The sequence below is a fragment of the Notothenia coriiceps genome, unplaced genomic scaffold (assembly GCF_000735185.1).
Source record: "Notothenia coriiceps isolate Sejong01 unplaced genomic scaffold, NC01 NC01_scaffold00004436, whole genome shotgun sequence".
NCBI lineage: Eukaryota > Metazoa > Chordata > Actinopteri > Perciformes > Nototheniidae > Notothenia > Notothenia coriiceps.
In genome coordinates, this window is record NW_011337137.1 from 903 (window position 1) to 20,495 (window position 19,593).

The 19,593-nt window shown below is 39.0% G+C and overlaps 1 protein-coding gene across 1 annotated transcript in view; it reads right to left on the reverse strand.

Moving 5' to 3' along the window:
* Window positions 1-10,111: 10,111 nt before the first annotated feature.
* tspoap1 (TSPO associated protein 1) overlaps window positions 10,112-19,593 on the reverse strand; it is a gene marked incomplete at its 5' end in the record, with an annotated part of 39,633 nt that continues 30,151 nt past the window's right edge. The window contains 7 exons of the mRNA XM_010767484.1: window positions 10,112-13,542; window positions 14,051-14,155; window positions 14,731-14,802; window positions 14,892-15,064; window positions 15,712-15,759; window positions 17,981-18,149; window positions 18,504-18,646. Of these exons, the coding sequence (XP_010765786.1) occupies window positions 13,207-13,542; window positions 14,051-14,155; window positions 14,731-14,802; window positions 14,892-15,064; window positions 15,712-15,759; window positions 17,981-18,149; window positions 18,504-18,646 (1,046 nt within the window). The remainder of the gene's footprint in view (window positions 13,543-14,050; window positions 14,156-14,730; window positions 14,803-14,891; window positions 15,065-15,711; window positions 15,760-17,980; window positions 18,150-18,503; window positions 18,647-19,593) is intronic.

Sequence of the window (19,593 nt, forward strand, 5' to 3'; positions counted from 1 at the left end):
AACCTTTTTGATATGAAGTGCCATTTAAAAAAAAAAATGTTATCAGCGTGCCAACGATTGATAATTATTATCAACGGGGGGGGGTTGAGGAGCTTGACGCTCGTCAACTATCAGCAGGACGGCGGGGGAGCCTCGCTGCGGGGAAGCAGTGTGCGCAACTTACAAGATGCCGAATTTAACAATCACCTTTAAATAATTGGTTTAAACGGCATAATGATTAGGACGATCGTCATGCAGAGTGAGATGAGATCGCTGTCCCTTTAGGAGAGAGAGAGAGGGGTGTGGCTTGTGCATGTGTGCTTGTGAATGGTAGAGCGACAGTGAGGGAACGTGTGTATGTTTCTGGAAGAAAAACATGTATTTTGTGAAACAGAAGAACAGCTAAATAAATGCAACGTCCTCCCGAGAAGAGCTCGCCTCTCTCCAGTCATTTAAGCTAAAGTGGGTTATTGAACCTGAAGCTTGTTGCTTCTGCCCTCCTCGACTACGGTCTGGGAGCCGACAGGAAAGTTCAACACACAGATGGCCAGTCCGCCCCTTTGTAGCATATTATTTCGATGAGAGATGAGCAGATCGCCACTGGGCTTTCAACTAAATAAACACAGCCACGCAAAAACTGCGGCATTTGTACAGCTCCTTATGGGTACTGCAATTAGTGAAGTGCTTTCCTCCTTGGTGAAACGATCAGCACTGCACCACGGAGGAAAGCGGCAGAAAGTCACCTGGAGTTCAAGAGAGCGGGCTGCGTTGCGTGCATGGCTTCCTTCTGCAGGTAACGGGGAGACGCGCTCTGGCGGCGGTCTCGTTCAGGATCCGAAAATACAATTAAAATATTTTGCACACTTATTCCACTTATTCCTAGTGTGCCACTGGTTACGGTGCCGCGTGCCAGGGGTTGCCGACCCCTGCTGTAGAGGAAGGGTTATTTATTGCTCCAGGGTCTGGGCATTTTCTAAAATCCCTGTAACCTGATGGATTTGGGTCATGCATGCACACAGAGGACTTCTCACCACACAGGCACCTGGCTGACATTTACAAAAGACTGTTAATGAGATGCTTTTATCTCAGGGTCTCACTGAACACTAAACATTTACATTTCTATAAATATAACAGAAATATGAACAATATTGTCAGAATTGCTAATTGGATTATGGATTACAGAAAGGTCCTCTTTTACTTGAGTACTGCACCGCAGTTTTGAGGTACTTGTACTTTACTTGAGTATTTACCTTTTTCTGCTACTTTATGTTTTCACTATAATAATAATAATAATAATAATAGATTTATTTTGTTAGTGCTTTTACAGGTACATTTACAATTTTACAATACATTTTTTTGCAACTCACTAGATTTCCTTGACAACTTTAATTACTTTAAAGATTCAGATGAGTATTAGAAAAATAATCAAATAATTTATCATGTTTAGATAATAATAATAATTGAAATGAACAAGCTACACATCCGTATATATATAGTTTAAAAAAACAGCTGCACATTAAAGTGAGGAACACATTGATGAATCAATCATTGAAATACAGAAATACAATATATTCATTTCATCTGGCCATTATGTCTCTGCGCTTCAACTATATTTGATTGCTAAAGCATCTTTTGTTGGAGGCTACTTTTACAATTTAAATTCTGGACTTTTACTTGATGCAGAGTATTTCTAAACAGTAGTATTACTACTTCCACTCAAGTAAAAGATATAGGTACTTTTCTACCACTGATATCACATCCTGGACTCTTGTGATGTAACACACACAAACGTCGGTGTGACCAAATGAGCACATGTTGTGAGGGGGAATTACCGTGCACGCGCACGCACACACACACACACACGCACGCACGCACGCACACACACACACGCACACACACACCCTTCTCATTACTAATGTGATTTACTGCAATTCCTAACTGAATCTATGAGGCACTAGACCTCTAGTGAGTGGCCAAGCCCTTCGTATGTTTTTCTGTATGTGGCCCTCAGAGAGAACAGTTTGGACACCCCTGTCTCACCCTATACAGTACATGTATAAACATAATCCAAATATTAACCAGAACAATTTGCACAACAGCTATTTTGCACAATTATAATGTATATTCAATCCAATGCCATATGGCCTAGTGAGACTGTATAGCCTGCTCATTTATTCAATATTTTCAGTATATTATTGAAATACTCTTGGGATACAGTATATGTCCTTTCTATTGTGAATTTGTATATACTTGCTGCTAATGTTCATTTGTATTATATTTGTGTGTTATTGTATCTTTTAAACATGTGTAACTCCTGTAATGCTTGACACTGCTGCTGGAACAAAATCATTTCCCAATTTTGGGATAAATAAAGTATGTCTATCAATCTATCTATTAAAACGTTCTGCTTTTTACTGGCGATCAGAAGGAAATAATTCAACGAGCTGCCCTTTTGCCATCACAAAATACAATTCTGATGTATTACAATCCGCAGGGAGTGAAATTCAAATTGCACAATTCAGTGAAATAACATGGCCATAAACAACACAGATGGGAGAAAGACATTGAAATACCTTGAACATGTGCCATGACCTAAATTTGTTTTTTTGTTTATACTGTAACGAACAAGGAAGTTATGTTAGATCATGTTAAACATACTGTATCAGGAGGGAGTTTGATGCATCTGTTTTAACGACTATCATCATTTGTTCTTATGGAACGTGTCTCTGAACCGACAGCTACTGTAGCTAGGTCAGACGCTGAAGAACAACAAGGTGTTAAACACAAAGGATCTGCGTCTTCCTGCATCAGAGCTGATTTCAGAAGGTGTCGTACTGCAGGATGTGTAGGACTGGAACATATAGATTTGTCACGCGGCGACACTGTAAACACGTTTCCACGAGAAGTATATTCTCACAGCGTTTCTGCTCAGTGGAAACACGCCTCGTCCATTTCAGCTGAGTTGTAGTAAACTAGCTCTGATAATTATAGAAGACTAAAGCTCCCATACAATAAATACATTCCTAAGTAAATATATAGTTGAAATATAAAAAAACATCTAGAAATAAAAGCCTCTATTACCAATAGAGTTATAATGATAATAAATACATAAAATACATTTAATATCTGTGACAATTTTTGTATTTATTTATCTTTATATTGAATAATTTCCCAATGTATTGTTTCCTGTTTACATTATTATTACTTTTCTTTCCAAAATGTTTTTATTTATTTGATTTATTATAATTACACATATATAACACATTTGATGTACTGATAATTTAGTTAATTTGTATTGTATAAAGCACATTCATTTGAGAATTGGAATTTCAGTTGTACATTATTTTCATTTCTTTATTGAGTCATTTATGTTCTAATAAACATGTAAATGCCATATCTGGTTAATCCTACCCAAACGGTGGCTTCTGTTAAATACAAAATGATTTTTGGCTGAATCAAAACACTTAGGCCCCATGTACGTTACAAGGTAATATTAATAAACCATGTGACAAAATAAAGGGCTCATAAAACTATCATTCATTTGAAAAAGAAAGAACTACATTTCCTCTTCAATGTGAACATTTTTTCAATAAACCAAAAACGTCCTTCCTCATAAAATAAATGTACAGATTTGTTGTCATTCTCTCCGTCACTGGCAGAAGAGAGCGTTTCTACCCTGAGAGTTGAGACAGCTAATAATCAAATGAGAAATAAACCACAAGTCGGCCTGTATGCCTCCATGTGGCTTTTAACTCGGTGCAGAACTGAGTGCATGTCTAGATGAATGCAACCTGATTTATTTGTGCAGCTTGACACTTTTTCTGCTCTGTAAAATTAGATTCTACCACACTGAAATGAAGTATTTTCTCTGTGGGATTTGAAACCTCTTTTTCTATCTGCACGTAGGTGAAGTCACTTAAGGAGGGCCGCAGAGTAAAAACGAAACTGAGACATTTGGCTTAGTGCTGCAAGACCTCCACAACCGCAGCAGGTGTAGTCAGGAAGGCGTTCAGCTCCACCCGCCGGCCCTGAACGCAGCGAGGGTTTGAACCGGCATCAGAGCCAAAAGAAAGGAAGCACGCCTTCGTTTTCACACTCTCAGGCCCGTCTGCCACGGCCTCATTGGTGCTCACATCGCTGGCTTTTGCCCTTATTTGGATATCTCAAGGCTAAGGCTATAGGGAAGGTATTAGATCAGAAAATGAGGTGTGACTCGAGGTTTATCGGCTGGCATCTGTTGGCATCTGTTAAAATAAGAGAAAAGCAAGTGGAGGTTTTCAAAAAAGTGTTGGATTTTGCTCTTTGAGAAAAAAAACGTGGCGATAGGGAAGTGGACGTGTTTCACATGGGGGATGGACATTATCAACTGAAGGCCTCACACACTCACACTTGTGTGCGTTGCATCAGGCTGACCCAACTTCCTGTCTCTTGCAGACTAGAAAGCAGCTACAGAATAGAGAACAGCGTGACCTATTTAAGGGTGTCAATTTCTTTTTAGAAATGCCCGGGCTTCACATTTGAACGCAGATGACACATCGAGGCCCTCAGTTTGTGATTACTTGTTAAATGTGCACCTTCTTTAGGTGTTGTTACCCACTTTAAAAAAGCTGCTGTAAGGTCCTTATAGGACACATTTGTCAATTATTTTATATTAATATTATTTTCTTTCTAGACCTTCAATCAATCAATGTTTATTTATATAGCCCAATATCACAAATGTTACATTTGTCTCAGTGGACTTCACAGTTTGTACAGAATATCACTATGACAATACGACACCCTCTGTCCTTAGACCCTCACATCGTACAAGGAAAAACTTCCAAAGAAGGAAAAACACCAAAAAGAAACTTGGGGGAAGCTGGGTTATTCGGAACATGAGAGTACACAGGTACAGACAGACAGAAGGAAGAAGTAAGGTGTCCCTCGACAGTCTAAACCTATAGCAGCAAAACTAGGGGCTGAGTCTAATCAGCCCAAACTATAAGCTTTATCAAAAGACACACATTTTCTTATTAGCCATTGTTTTGGTTGCTGTGGAAAACCCCTCTAACAAAATGTACATATTTATTTTAGTGTACTAAATTGTATATGTGTGTGAGGCACAAGGGTTCAATAAAAGTGCTGCACTCACTTTAGCATTAAAATCTGAGGGGTCATGAGATGTTTGATGGAAATAAAGATTGCTTTTATAAACATTTATTGGATTTCTGTGTAGTATTTGACCTCTTTAACCTTGAAAAGCAATTTAAATGGGGTCCATATATTAATTGGTGAATACATTAAGCATGTAAATAGTGAGCTTAATATTTTAATAGTCTTGAACTCTTCTAGTATTTTGCCACTATCGCTAAAAACGTACTATTTCATTTGATTTTTCTAGTATTAAGGGTTCCTGCTGTGTAAATTGAACTAAAGAACAATTTTGAGGTACACTACTTGAGGATTTCCACTCCCAATACATCCATTTGACAGCTTTATGCACATTACAATTATGAATACCAAACATATTCAACTAAAGATATTGATGTATTTTTAGATACACAGCTGTTACAAAGTAAATCAAATAAGCTACTTGCTGCAAAATCAATGATATACACAGCAATACAACTATCATTATGATACAATCATTTTACTTTTTGTTCTTGGAAGGATTTTTGAAGGCATTTTACTTTGGTGGAACTGGTATCGACCTGAAATGCGAACTGGCCACTTTAATTTGAAATGATAAAAAGCTTTTTTATGTCATAAGTCCATTTAGCGTTCAGATACATGTATGAAATGTTAGAAGACTCAAGGGAAAGACCTGAAAATGTGTCCTTAGTGCAGATTGTGAGTAAATCTACCATGCCCTGGTGTTCTGCAGAAGCCGGTTTAGAGCAGCTCAGGCAGCCTCTGTGGAGTTGGCGGCTCTGGAAGGGGGGGGGGGAAGAATAAGCCTGTGGGCGGCTCGGTGGTGTCGACACCCGGCCCGAGCGCAGAGGGAGCTAGCAGGGAGGGAGGGGAAATGGCTGCCGGCCCAGATAAGGTCTATCAGGGGCCTGGCTTTAGTGTCCTCCTCACACACAGGGACAGAGGATCACTTCCCCACTGGCACACGCTCAGAGGCTGGGTGGGGGAGGGAGGGGGCCTGCCAGATGAACTGCAGCTCTTCAGTAGAGCCCGCTGACTCAATAAGGTGGAGAGGGCAGGGATTAGTGAAGAGTGGGGCAGGGGTCAGGAGATCTGAGTGTGGCTTTTAAAATACACCATATGCTGGATATTCTAACCCAAAGTGAGGGATGTTTGTCAGTCGTGAGTGATTGGAGAGGAATGAAGTGATGAGCATTCCCTGTCTGAATCAGAACCCTCTGTAGGATTCCCACGTTCCTTATTCTTTAAGGTATTGACGTCATATTGACATCAGCTCTCTGCCTTTCACCGACATGACTCAAAAGCAGGAATAGACTTTATGGGAATAAAGTTATAGTAGATCTCACCACATCATATTTCTTTGATCACACCGATGCCTTTTCAAATCCTCATTGGGAATCTGTGTGATAATGCACATGCACCTCAGCTTACATCCAGAGTAAATTAGGTACAAATACTATTATGCTTAAGTATTGTATTATTTTATATTTGTTGGTATCGGTCCTTCTTTGTAATATTATAATATATTATTGTGTGATTGTAATGGATTGGTTGGAGCGGGTCACATGGAGATGAGTAGCGCTCATAGGGAATACTATCACCTGTTCACCTGTGTGTGTGGAAGAGAGGGACGCTGTATTATTTGTATATAGCTGTGATTATGAATACACATTGTAGTGAGCTGATCATTTCATTTTTTCATTAAATTAGAATTTATTCACCAACATTTTTTATCTCAGCAATTACATTTTGATCCAACAAAGGCAACCAGGCCAAGCCTCTTGCGAGTTCTGTTTCTTCCCTGAAGTCGTAACATGAGTATTTCTATTTTGTGCAATTTCATACTACTATTACACCACCATTTGGAGGAAGTACTGCATTCCAATATATGTAATTAACAGATAAAGTTGCTTTTAACATTGAGGTTTTACATGCCTTTTTGATTGTGTGTAGTTTAACAAGTTTTAGATGTCTATGAGATCTTATCAGTCGAGAAGTGACTTCTTCTCAAAAAGGGATCTGTGTAGCAGAACCTTTTTTCTTGGTATGAGCCGAATGATTAAACTACTGAATACATACCTACAGCAGTGAGCAAGTACTTTCACTTTGATACTGCTTTTGATCACATGTTGGTGATATACGTCTGTACTTTTGCTCAAGCGGGGTTATGTAATCAGGACTTTTAATTGTTACACTGCTTTTGACTTATTGGTTCCTTTCCTTAGAACCAACCAAAGTGTTCCCTCAGAGATGTATTTGATGACCTAGATCTGGTTTTTAGCTATAAAAAAAAAGTTGTTTTAACGTAGAATTGATGAGTCTGAAAGGTTTTAAAGATGCATTTACACTGTACATACAGTACACCCCCTGTGTTAGCATTATAAGAAACCTCACAGTTACATTCAGGCATTCAACAGGAAATGAAACCTGCGGCCTTTCACTTTTGCAAATCAACAGAGAGGCAACGGAAAATTGGCGCTCAACATATACATCTTTATAACAAGATTTGAAATGAAATGGTTTACATTAAATGATAGTGTCATATTTTCCAAGTCTAGCATTTATTCTCACATGCCTGTATGCACATGTGTTCCCTTTAATGGTTTCCTTTCATATTTGCCACAAGATCCTCTTTCGACACATTTTCACACAGTCCTAGTAAACCTGCATTACGCATTGAGGACTGTGGACGTGTATAATTAATAATATATGTATATTAATTAATGGAAGTATTATTTAGATAATTTACCTAAGTAAAATGACTGCAACCACACTGTGAAAATACTCCATTACAAGCTCAAGTCCTGCTCTCTTAAGCTTATTTAAGTTAAGGACCAAATGTGTTATCATTGTGTAGTAAAATATTTTCTATCAATGTTTTACTATTTGATATGACATATCTGGATTGATATTAAAGCTGCATTACTTTTTTGTTGTATTTCACTGCCTTAGATGTCTAAGTTTGTGCTAATTGTAACATCTTTATGTGCCTTTAGGTAGTTTAATCTAAAGGCAATTCATGTTCAATGATCTATACGATGATAGAAGAGTTTCTTGAAGATCTTGAAGCTCAATTTTCAAGACGCATTTCAAACAGTATTAAGCTTCAAAAGTTGAATTATTTCTTTCTTATTTTCAGTTTACCAGAATATTATAATGTGTTGTACTAGACAGGAAGGGTATGAAACTGAATCTTCAAGGTAACTGCTCTCAGAAAATGAGAAGGCAGTAAAAAGAACATGATTTGTCTGTGAACTGTAGTGAAGCAGAAGAAGAAGGTTGCATAGAAAGGAAACAAGTGCCTGAATACAGAACACAAGTTTATGGACTTATTCCATATAATAACATTCCCCCACTGTATGTAATGTGTAACAAACAAGTAATGAAACGGTTAATAAAAAGGGAATTAAAGTGAGTATAAATGTATTCGTAGGTTCACCTAATGGGAAAGCTACATATGTGTGTTGTAATCACTTTTTATACAGGCTTATAGCACAACTAAACATCTGACTGTTCTGCAGAGTAAATAAAGCCTGACATCATCCCTCGCAGCACGGCATCATGTTCAAAATGGAAAAAATGAACTAACGCCTTAAAAGGATTTGATGTGCAGGTGATTAAGAAGATAACATTATTCAAATGAAATCCAAGATGTTTTAAGCGTTAAAGAAACCAAATGTTCTGAATTTGTTTCCCGTTTACTTTGTGTCAATTTGATCGAAAAACTATCTTCTCAGTTGCCGTCGGCGTTTTGGCAAAAAGTGGCAGCAGAAGGCAAGAGAGTGAAGCCGGAAGAGGAAAGAGAGTGACTGTTAGACCTCTTCCTGTGGTTACATCACGTGGCTGTGAAGCCTTCAAAAGGAGACGACTTCTTCTTCTTCTTCTACTTCATCCTCTCCTTGGACCGACAGCAGACACCTGCGAGGCCGCTGCACACCCGACTCTAAGCTAGAGAAAAGACACGAAGGATGAGGTAAAGTATGATGGAGGACATGGCGCGCTTGATACTAGAATGATTTGTAACGACGTGGGAAAAGTTATTTTAGATAATAACAGTTTTACAGCTTTTCCTTCACTAACTTTGCTTATTTTAGATGTTTTTTTTTTGTCCAATTGTAATTTGGGTAGTTGTATTGATATAAACTGTGAACTCAATGCTCTTTTCTTGCTGTATTACCAACTTTTAACTGTCATTGTGTATAATGTTTTTTTTTTCAATTGCTCCAATTTGTTTTTGATCCAATGTCAAATGTAGACAGTAATTGTTTGCATTACTTTACTAACTATTTCAATATACCAACTGATCTGTTGCTTAAGACAGAAAAGCTTACTCATGCCAGCCAAAATGGCTTCCTCAAGATGGCGCTTCCTCTAGAAAGTTCTGAATCTTTCCTCAAACATCTTACTGCGCAGCTCTTTAAGAGACAGAGGATTTTTGTCATGTATAATAAGAGCACTAAGATTTGAACAGGCTTTAGGAAAACCGTGTATGCAAATGTTTCAAGACGAATCAGGAAGTGTGCATGTTGGTCGGTTTGGTGTAGCAGTTGTTTCTGGGGCGGGGGTTGTGTGCGTGTGCAGAAGAAGAAGAAGAAGAAGAAGACGGCGATGGATGTACAGTGCAGTCATCCATAAAGTAGAAAGCACTACTAAACTCCTCGCCACAGTGTAGTGTTTCCTACTTTATGGATGAGTGTACTGTTGGCTTCAGGGAGAGGAGAGGCCCCACGGTCGAGGGCCCGCCGCACAGGAAGTGAGAAAAAAAGAGGAAGCTGCTTTGTCTCACAAGGCCTCGCATCGCCCAGAGTGTTGCTCAGTTCACATGGGCGGCGTGTGGCGCGGAGCAAAGCGAGCACCTCGAATGACTTTCAACTGTCCTGGAAAAAAAAGAAATAATTATGATGTATAATCTGTTTGAAATGCAATAAAGGAAATTAAACGTACCTTGTGTTATCTTCTCTTTTCCAGTCGCACCACATGCATTACAGACTCAGTGTTTTCTGTGAAAATATACATACTTTATTCCTGTAAAAAGATCCATATTGAAACAAACCATCACATGTTCAAGTCCTCTGTGCACTACATCCTCAGTTACTGTTCCTCCATCGACATGCAAAAAAAGAAATCTGAAAAACCATATTAACAAAAGTATTTACAGATGGGTAATAAAAACATTACATATATATCAAAAGGTACATCTTCCACTTTTTCAAACAATGATGCAAGTCGAGGGAAGACGAAAAAAAAGATTCCCGCGCATTATGAAAATATACCACAACAACTGTTCATTATATACACACTTTCTTCTCCACTGCATTGACGATCTACAACTCAAACATTGTAGACGAGTCCGCCTAGGAAACATAAATATAACCGTAACATAAATAAGGCCGAACATGGGTATGACATTGGTATGCATGCAGTCAATAAACATCCTGTAAACAACCGATTAAAGACTAAACAAGGTCTTCTTGTAAGGCTAAATATGATCGACTGAGCTAAAACTCTTCCTACATGGGTGCTAGCGCCTACTCACTACACAGCAGGTAGAGGAATACTTGTGCATTAAAAGGCCGTCAAATACAAGAGCAGTACAAATATTCGCTGTACATTTCGGCAACTCTTAGAAAACAAATTTAAATACAGTACAGACTCAGTCTTGCCTCTATCCCGGCTATTTCACATCTTAAGTGTCTTGGCATCGTCATGCTCCCTTTATATAACACAGAAAGACATTTAAAACATTCACGACAGTAAATAAAAACTATTTTCCTCCAACTTTGAATGGTGAAACTAGGCCCTAATCTTCAATCTGATTCTACATACTCCACTTTATCTCCATGCTGCCGTCACTCGCTCCTTTGAAGCTACGGTAACAGGCAAAGCACCTAAGATTTGGCATTTTCTGCGGTTTTATGACAGCTGGAGTCAACAGGTGGCTCAGCATTAGTAAGAAAACTATAAGTAAAAACCTGAGAAGTTGCCTAACAGCTAATGTCACACAGATCCAATCAGAGTGTGTTGTAACTGACTCACAAACTCAACCCTAAGGCCTGCTCCACACACACCCACAAACACACACTCAAAACTAAATCTTAGTGTGAGTAATTGTGTCACAAACCATTAAAAGATGCAGAATGTCTTGATAAGTGTTGGAATACAACACAATATGGCTAACTTTGTGTCCTTTAGCTTCAACCAAACAGTCTATCATTTAATGATGTCAATGTTTAGAGACAAAAAAACGAATTTCAGCTACACTGCATGAAACCATGTACGCTGTATGACCTAATATTCACACTCTAAAAGTGAATCATACTCAGACTTGGAGGCAAAATTATAAACAGGTGATTGAGTGTGTCGCAGTAGAGCCGTGCCAGAAAGCCTAGGTGTTATGAATAAAAACATTTCATTTTAAATAGGATCCTAAGTGTTATGGTCTCCTTTTTAAAATCTTTAAGGGAGGAAATGTTTTTTAGAATGCGGTTGATATGTCAAGAATAAAGTCAGATGTTCAATGTATGCGCTACAGAATTATTTTTGATTTATCTCTAAGAGTTCAATGTTTATTTCCCAAAATGTATTTCAATTAAAGACATTCTTTTCATCCTCAAAATAAAAAATAGGTTTCTCCTCAATTTGAGTTTTTTCTTATTTCTAGCATTAATAGTCTTCTGTAAGAGCTGCAACAATTACTCAATTGATCAATCAGTCCAGAGGTTTTCAAACTCTAGAATTTGCCTGAGTGTCATCAGTATTCTTCAGTATTAAAGTTATGCACTGATAACTGTCAGTATATCATGGCTACACTTCAAACAGGAAGTGTTCAAATGGTTTGGATTGTGTTGATTAACACAAATATTAACAAATAAGGGCTAAAGCTACTTTATACTTCTATTCAACTACATTTTATTGCACATATTGTATGTTACTCCACTACATATATTTGATAATCAGACTTTAAAAACCCCTGGGTTAGTCGATCAAGAGAAAATTAAGCAAATTATTTGATGGATTTAAGGATAAGTTTTGAGAATTAGCTTTTCCTTTTCCTACTTTACAGTTAGCTGAATTTGTTTGGCTTTTGTTCGTCGTACAAAACAAGTCATTTCATGCTACAACACTGTTGGCTGTAAGAAACTGTGATGCTGTACATACCAACGGTTATTTCATTATTCAATGATGGTTTGACGATAAACATCAGTTGCAGCTGACTTAGTTAACAGAGCAGCCTACCGATCAACAGATATTACATGATTTCTGCACACTGCACGTAGATTGTGACAATTAGGCCAGTTATGACTGTTGCTACGTTAATGTCTGAAAAGGCATCTGTTTATACACACACACACACACACACACACACACACACACACACACACACACACACACACACACACACACACATACACACACACACACACAAAGGGCAACCCATCACATTCTTTACCTTCAATGACTGCTAGCCTCAAAGCCCATTACTAAAGAATATAATACTACACTTGGATCATGACTAACCTCCTGTCCTGATGTCACTTCCTGCAATGTGGTTAAAGCAAGAGTCTGACACAAATAAATAACATGTTCTGTACAAAGTATAAACTCTCAAAGACAAGAAACAAGGAGAGAGACACGCAGAAAGACATTTAGAATTCATCCACTCAGGATGGATAGTGCAAAGATAGACTGCTTCGTCTGTTTGTTTTTAAATAAATAAAGTGGCACCAGAAAATGAACTTTAATATTTCATTAGCTGTGTGTCTGCTGTTCTATCTTGTTCTCTATCAGATTTTTATAAATAAAACCGGTCCATTGACTAATAAGTAATTGATATTGATCGTTAAAGCCTATTGAGTTGAACATTTGCAAATGCTTAGATAGTTAGGTAGTATTTAGAGGATATATTCGCACACTTCGACATGCACATCGACATGCCCGTGTGATGCTGTAAGCGGTACATTGAATGTAGTCTAAAGTTAACAGCTGCTAGCAGTGCTCTAAGGCCAAAGTAGAATAACTGTCAGATACTGAGACTAACAGATAGAAAAAGTGCTTTCAATGTGACGCGAGTGGTAAGAATGAGTCAGACGTGCCGACTCATTCTTTCTTGCTGGATCCCAGCTTTTTGAACAGCTTCTTGCCTTTGGAGAAAAAGCTTTTTTTCTTCTTGCCTTGTGGGGAGCAGTCTGTCTTTGATGGGCTGTCTGCAGGGAGGGGGGCCGGAGGGGAGCCGCAGGCCTCCACTGATGGAGCAGGAAGAGGAGCAGGAGCAGGAGAAGGGTCTGATGCTGGGCTTGAAGTGGGGGCCAGTTTGGGGGGCAGGTCTGTGTGCTCTGCTGGGTCAGGGTGAGGAGGTTCTGCTGGGGGGGGCAAAGCTTCTTCTAGGGTTGAGGCCCCAGGATCTTGTTCCTCTGTAGAAGACGTCCAGGTGTCCTTCAGGAAGAGAGTGAGACTTTTAGAATGCTATATTTATTTAGTTTTGCTTGAAATAATAACACAAAAAGGAAACCTAAGGAAAGGGCACACAAAGGACGAGATCACACTTTTGAATACCCTACAATCAAGGTGCAGAATTTTAGGAGTTCAGTTAAGTTGGAAGGAAGAGGACATCAGCGGGGAGTGAACAGGGGACACTAGTGGTGATCGCTGAGCTGCTTTACTCCTCTCTAAAAACACTTACCATCAGGTCTCAAAGTGTACACTTCGTTTGTGCTTCTGCAAAAAGGCCATGCAGGAAACAGTGGGGCGAAAGAAATGCGACGGGGCACGATTAAAGAAACAGATCAGAAAATAACCAGACGCTGGCAATGCATGAAGAAATAAAGTAAAAAATATAAGTTTTTTTGTTAAAATTAGATATAAAGTATGTAAGAAGTTGAGAAAGTCACAGACAGTTTCATAGACAGTAATGCATACATGCTAGATGTAAATGCTAGGCCACCTGTAGTTCTTTCCTATGGTCTGGTGCCGGCTGAGCAGGAGCTTCCTCTGGTACGGCCTGCAGGAAGTTAGAGGGCACCAAGCCTCTGTGTCCATTCAAGTCTCCCTGTAACAAAAAAACCCATTAAGGGCATGAGGGCGACTTCTAACAACATGGCTATAAATCAACCTCTGGGTTTTCCGAGGTTGATTTACAGCGACGAGTCAGCATTTTAATATAAATTAACAGAAAAGTGAATCAACATTTTTTTGATAATCAATTTATTATTTAAAGACATTATATTATGTGAAAAGTCAAATAACTGACTGTGCCAGGTTTTTACGTTTAACATACATAAAGCTTTAGGATGTAATAACGGACCGAACGATTATATGATGTTATTAAATGCTAATATGTTGCTAATATTGTTATCACTGTATTTATTATCATATGCTATATATCCCATTATAAACTTCAATATATGTATATATAATTTAGATTTAGATTTCTATTGGGGATCAAGCAATGGCCCAAACAGCTCTATCAATTGAGCAATACAACAGCCTATATATTATTATTATTATATTGTATTTATTATTCATTATTATACCTGTGCTGTGATGTAGTTCAGATATTGTATTTATTGAGAAACAACTCCTCTTGCCCACAGTAATTGACGGTAGTGTCATGTTCACACTTACATAGAAGAAGCCATCTTCGTCCATGTCACCGAACACATTTATGATGTCTCCTGCACTGAAGGTCAGCTCAGCCTGATCAGAGCAATACAAGTGAAGCAGATCATTAGCAAACACATAAAGGGCCATGTCTGGATAACATATATTATTCATGCGAGTCTGACCTCTATGTCAGTGTTGGGAGAGCTCTCTCGTGGATCATAATCAAAGATGGCGACCATCCTGCGAGCTCCTGGGGCCGGGCCCCCCACAGGTGGAGCTGCAGGTGGAGCGGCAGGTGGAGCGGCAGGTGGAGCGGCAGGTGGAGCTGCAGGTGGAGCTGCAGTCTGGCAGGGATCTGTCAATCAAACAGAGACAATATGATATCCTGATAATTAAAGGAGTAACTCCACTCGGCTCATCAGCATGCAGCTCATCGTGTCTGCACTCACTCAGCGTCATGCTAAGCTGAGGAAAAGTCACATCACTGCAGTCAAACACAAGGAGATACAAATGTAACAACAGGAGATTAGAAATCAGTCTTCATTAAAAAGCTTGTGGCAGCTTGAGCTGTAAAAATAAAGACAATGAAATGATGAGTATCAAATGATGCCACTGAAATGAAAAGAGGAGTTAGGAGAAGGGACTGCTTGACGATTATAACTGGGGCTTAACAAAGAATGTAATAAGAAGGCTTGCCCTATTTCTTTTTTAATTGGGCAAGTCTTTCAAATAATTGATCCCAGAAATACAATTATTATTCTGCAATTGCAAAGGAATCTTCTTTCTTCTATTGAAAATAATATATTCTTCAGTATACCCCAATAATCAAACAGTCCCTAAGAAGGATGAATAATTGTGTTATCAGCAGCTAGAGTGCAGTCGAACCATGAACAAAAAGGTTAAAGGAAGGCACTTAAACACATGCTGTCCTCCGGTTGAAAAGGCTGTCTGATCATGCAGGTGAAGCAGAGAGGAAGAGGAGGCAAAGTGCTGACTACAAACCTTGGCTGGAGGAGTCTAAGCTCTCCTCCAAGAGCACCGCAGACTCTACTGGAAGAGACGGGGTACGAGGAAAAGAAAATGAGCACAATCACAGAATGAGAAGAGACCTCAAGGGCCAACATATAATCCTGTCTCAAGAGCAGGTATGTCATCACACAAAGTTACAGATGCAGATCAGAGGGGATGGATGTCTCAACAGGAGAGCTTTAGGTGATCATGTAATGCAGTTGTGACAGAAGCAGAATGTGGCAAAAAGGACTTACAGTGTGCTATTAGGGCTGAATAGCTTTTTTTACCATAGAAAATGAAAAAAGGAGACTATTTCATTAGTTCATCTTTAGAAATGATTAGATCTATCTTCTTTTTTTTTTTATGTGGACGTTTGGACTTTCACAACAGGAGAAGAAAACCTTCCTACACAGCCAAGGGTAGTGGTGGTCTAATGGATAGTGAGGTGGGCTGAAGATCGGAAGGAGTGAGTTCAAATCCCACCTGGAACACCACCACTAGTGAGCCCTTGAGTAAAGCACTTAACCCTCAGTTACTCCAGGGAGAATGTCCCTGTAATCGGTCATTGTAAGTCGCTTTGGATAAAAGCGTCAGCTAAATGAAATGTAATGCCAATCCTTTAAACTATTTACTATAACTATAATTCTTATAATATACGTGAGCTCCTTATTTGCAACTGTGCAGAAATATATCATTTGAACTATAAGTAGATATCCAAAAACAGCAAATAAATCATAATCCCTTAAGACGAACCTGAGATGGTGGTATATATAACAGCGAAAACATAACAGCTTTAACCTCGGCCGTCACTGTCATGAAGGCATTAAAACATAGGTTAGCGCCCAAATAGTTATTTAAAAGCAAAGGGGCAATGCTTCTCTAGAATACAGCAGCGGTATGAGTGGTGATATGTTGTCAAGATATTATCACATAGAGCACTCTTTGATGAAAGGCTGGGATGGAGACAGTTTCTTTTCAGCCAAAGAAGAAAAACACTATGTGTACACACACACACATACACCCTTAGAATTCATATGAAAACGTTTCAAATGATTCAGTACAGCTTTTACTGCCACATTCTGCTGCTATGTCTACAATGTATTACATGAATATCCAATGAAAGCTGACAGGACTGACTCAGTAGTCATGTATGTGTCTTTTAACATTTATGTAGGCGTTATTGACAAAAAAAGGGAACTTGTGGAGAGATGAAGAGCCAATAAGAAAAGAAGTGTGAAGAATATGCTTTAATATTAGAATATGAAGCTACTGTAAAGAGACTGTTGGGAAGCTATCTGACTTTATGACTTCAGCAGCTGAACTAAAAATCCCAACTGGTCGCTGAGTGAGAGGCAGCAACTGCAGGAGCAAAAAGTGAAATGGACAGAAAGAGAAGCAAACCAGAGAGAATAGAGGAGAGAGGTGGGAAGCCGCAATCTGCAGCGTGACACACCTTTCTTGGATCGTCTCGGTTTCGGCGGTGGAACAGGGCGACTGGGAAGCTGTGCATGTGTGCGAGTGCCTTTATGGAGTTTTAGAAGGGAAAACCCAATACAAAATGAAACCAAAAAGAGACACAGAGGTGCAATTTTTGAGAGAAGCAGACAAGACACAATAGACAATGAGAAGCCAGTGAAGAGCAATTAAAAAAAAATGGCAACCAGTGAGCAGCAGACAGCAGTGACAACAAGTGGAAGTGAAAAGGTTTAACCATCTGAAAACACCGCTCTAGGTAGAGAAGCAGCTTGATTTTGCTGCTGCAACGTACCACAGGAACACACTTTGACTTTCTATTTTTTAGACACCTGCATGAAAACGCAGTCAGTGACTCGGAAAAGATGGTTAACATTTCTTTAATAGCAACAAAGTGAGCAAAAAGCCATAAAAACTAAATGTTAGATTTGTTATTACTTTAAACTAAATCTAATTTATTTGTGCTTCCTGCTGGGTCAAAGGGCCAACAGGCCTAAGGGAGCCACTTCAATATTTTTCTCCTTTTAATCACAGATTTAAATATATTTGTATGTCTTTTTATACTGCTGGCCAATTCAGAGACAAGGATAATACAAATTATGATTTAGATCTGGATTCTGAAACACTTTTGCTGCTATTTCCACTTACCACTTAAAGATGAAGAACAGTGATATTATGAAATCAAACCGTTTGAATTAAACTTCAACTGAAACACATCAATCTTTACATCACAACATCATCAGGAATCACACTGTTTGTGGGCCCTTCTTGAAACAGTTTCACCTACCTATCTTCTCCATGGAGGCGGCTGTGGACAGGAAGCCCTGCTGCAGGAGCTGCTGCCGGGTCTCCTCGTCCTCCACCTGGATCTCTGACACCATGTTACATGGCACGTATCCCAGGTGACCCGCACACTCTCCTCGGTAGAACCCGTCTGCGTCTTTATCTCCAAAAACCTGGCAAATTAAATCATTAAAAAATATAAAGGATTACCCAAAACTGAAGACATCTTTGAAAAACTTGTGTTTTCTCGTGAAATTAGGCATCTTTGAAAAATAATTTTACAGGTAACAAGCAATTTCTTGAAAATGTAATCTTGTTTGAAAATGTATTTATTTTGAGAAAATGAAGACATTTCTTCTACACTAATAATTATGAAAAAAATGAGTTGGCCTATTTTCAGAAATGTTAAAAAATCTCTGATGTTAAGGCAATGTATATATATATATGGTTTGCATTTTCAACCTTGGATTATAAAAAACATGCATAATGTCATGGTTATTCCAGCATTGTGTGTGGCGGGGACATACTTTGATGATCTGTCCTTCAGAGAAGGGCAGCTCTTCCTCAGCAGCGTCAGGATTGGGTGACATGACGACGGGATCATAAGGGAAGAGGGCCACAAAGATACGGACGCCACCGTCTGCTTTGATTTTTGGTGAATCGACACCACCTGCAGAAACACACAAACACTCACATGGTAACAAATACTTTCTTGCTATGCATATACCATTTATATAATTAAATAAAGCTTGTTCACAGGTTCATTATTCAACAAGTGGTGTTGAGCAATCATTTCCTTAAAATGTCCAAAAAGTAAACATTTTGCAATTTTTTATAAAACATGCATTATGAAATAATGCTAAACTATTTTCATTTTCAGTCAAGAAATTAAGAACGTTGGATTTGAGACATGAAATGATAATTCTGTTAAAGTGCAGCCATTAATGGGCGCTACAGCCCTATGATAAATTAGTTACTGAAGTATTTTCATAAGTTTAAGAAGTATGACTTCAAGTAAGAATGTGTAATTACTTGTTTTTATTTATGCATTACTTTATAAAATGTATTTTTTTTAAGGCGATTTCTGTTTATCTGTTAACTATGCCTTTATATATCATCTTTACACAATGAATAGTCACTGCTATTGCACTGCACACTGTGCACACAAGCCCTGCAAAGCTTGCAATGTGCTCTGCAAATAGCAGAGGCAGCTCTCCCCTCCCCCTCCCCCTCCCCAGCGCCTGCACTGCTGCTAACGCTGCCCGCCGAGCACAGGCATGTCCTTAAAAGAGGTAATCAAGCTCAACCACTGATCCTAAGCTGTGTGAGCCGTTTGACAAGCGTGCACTCGCTCATGATCTGCAGCGGGGAAAACACTGTTTGACCCACTCTCTGATCTAAATCTGAGGACGCTCACGTACACAGGCGAAAAGAAAAAGAGTGTTATTGAAGGTGTGATGTCACCAAGAAGCCTTTCAAATGTAGCTTGCAGCCTGGTTTACATGAGGTTTGACACTTGTGTGGCAGAAAGCATGACACCTGTCACCTATTTGACAGCGAGCGACACATTTGAAGAGCTGTAGTGAGACTTTAAGCTGAGCTGCAGAGATGTGTTCT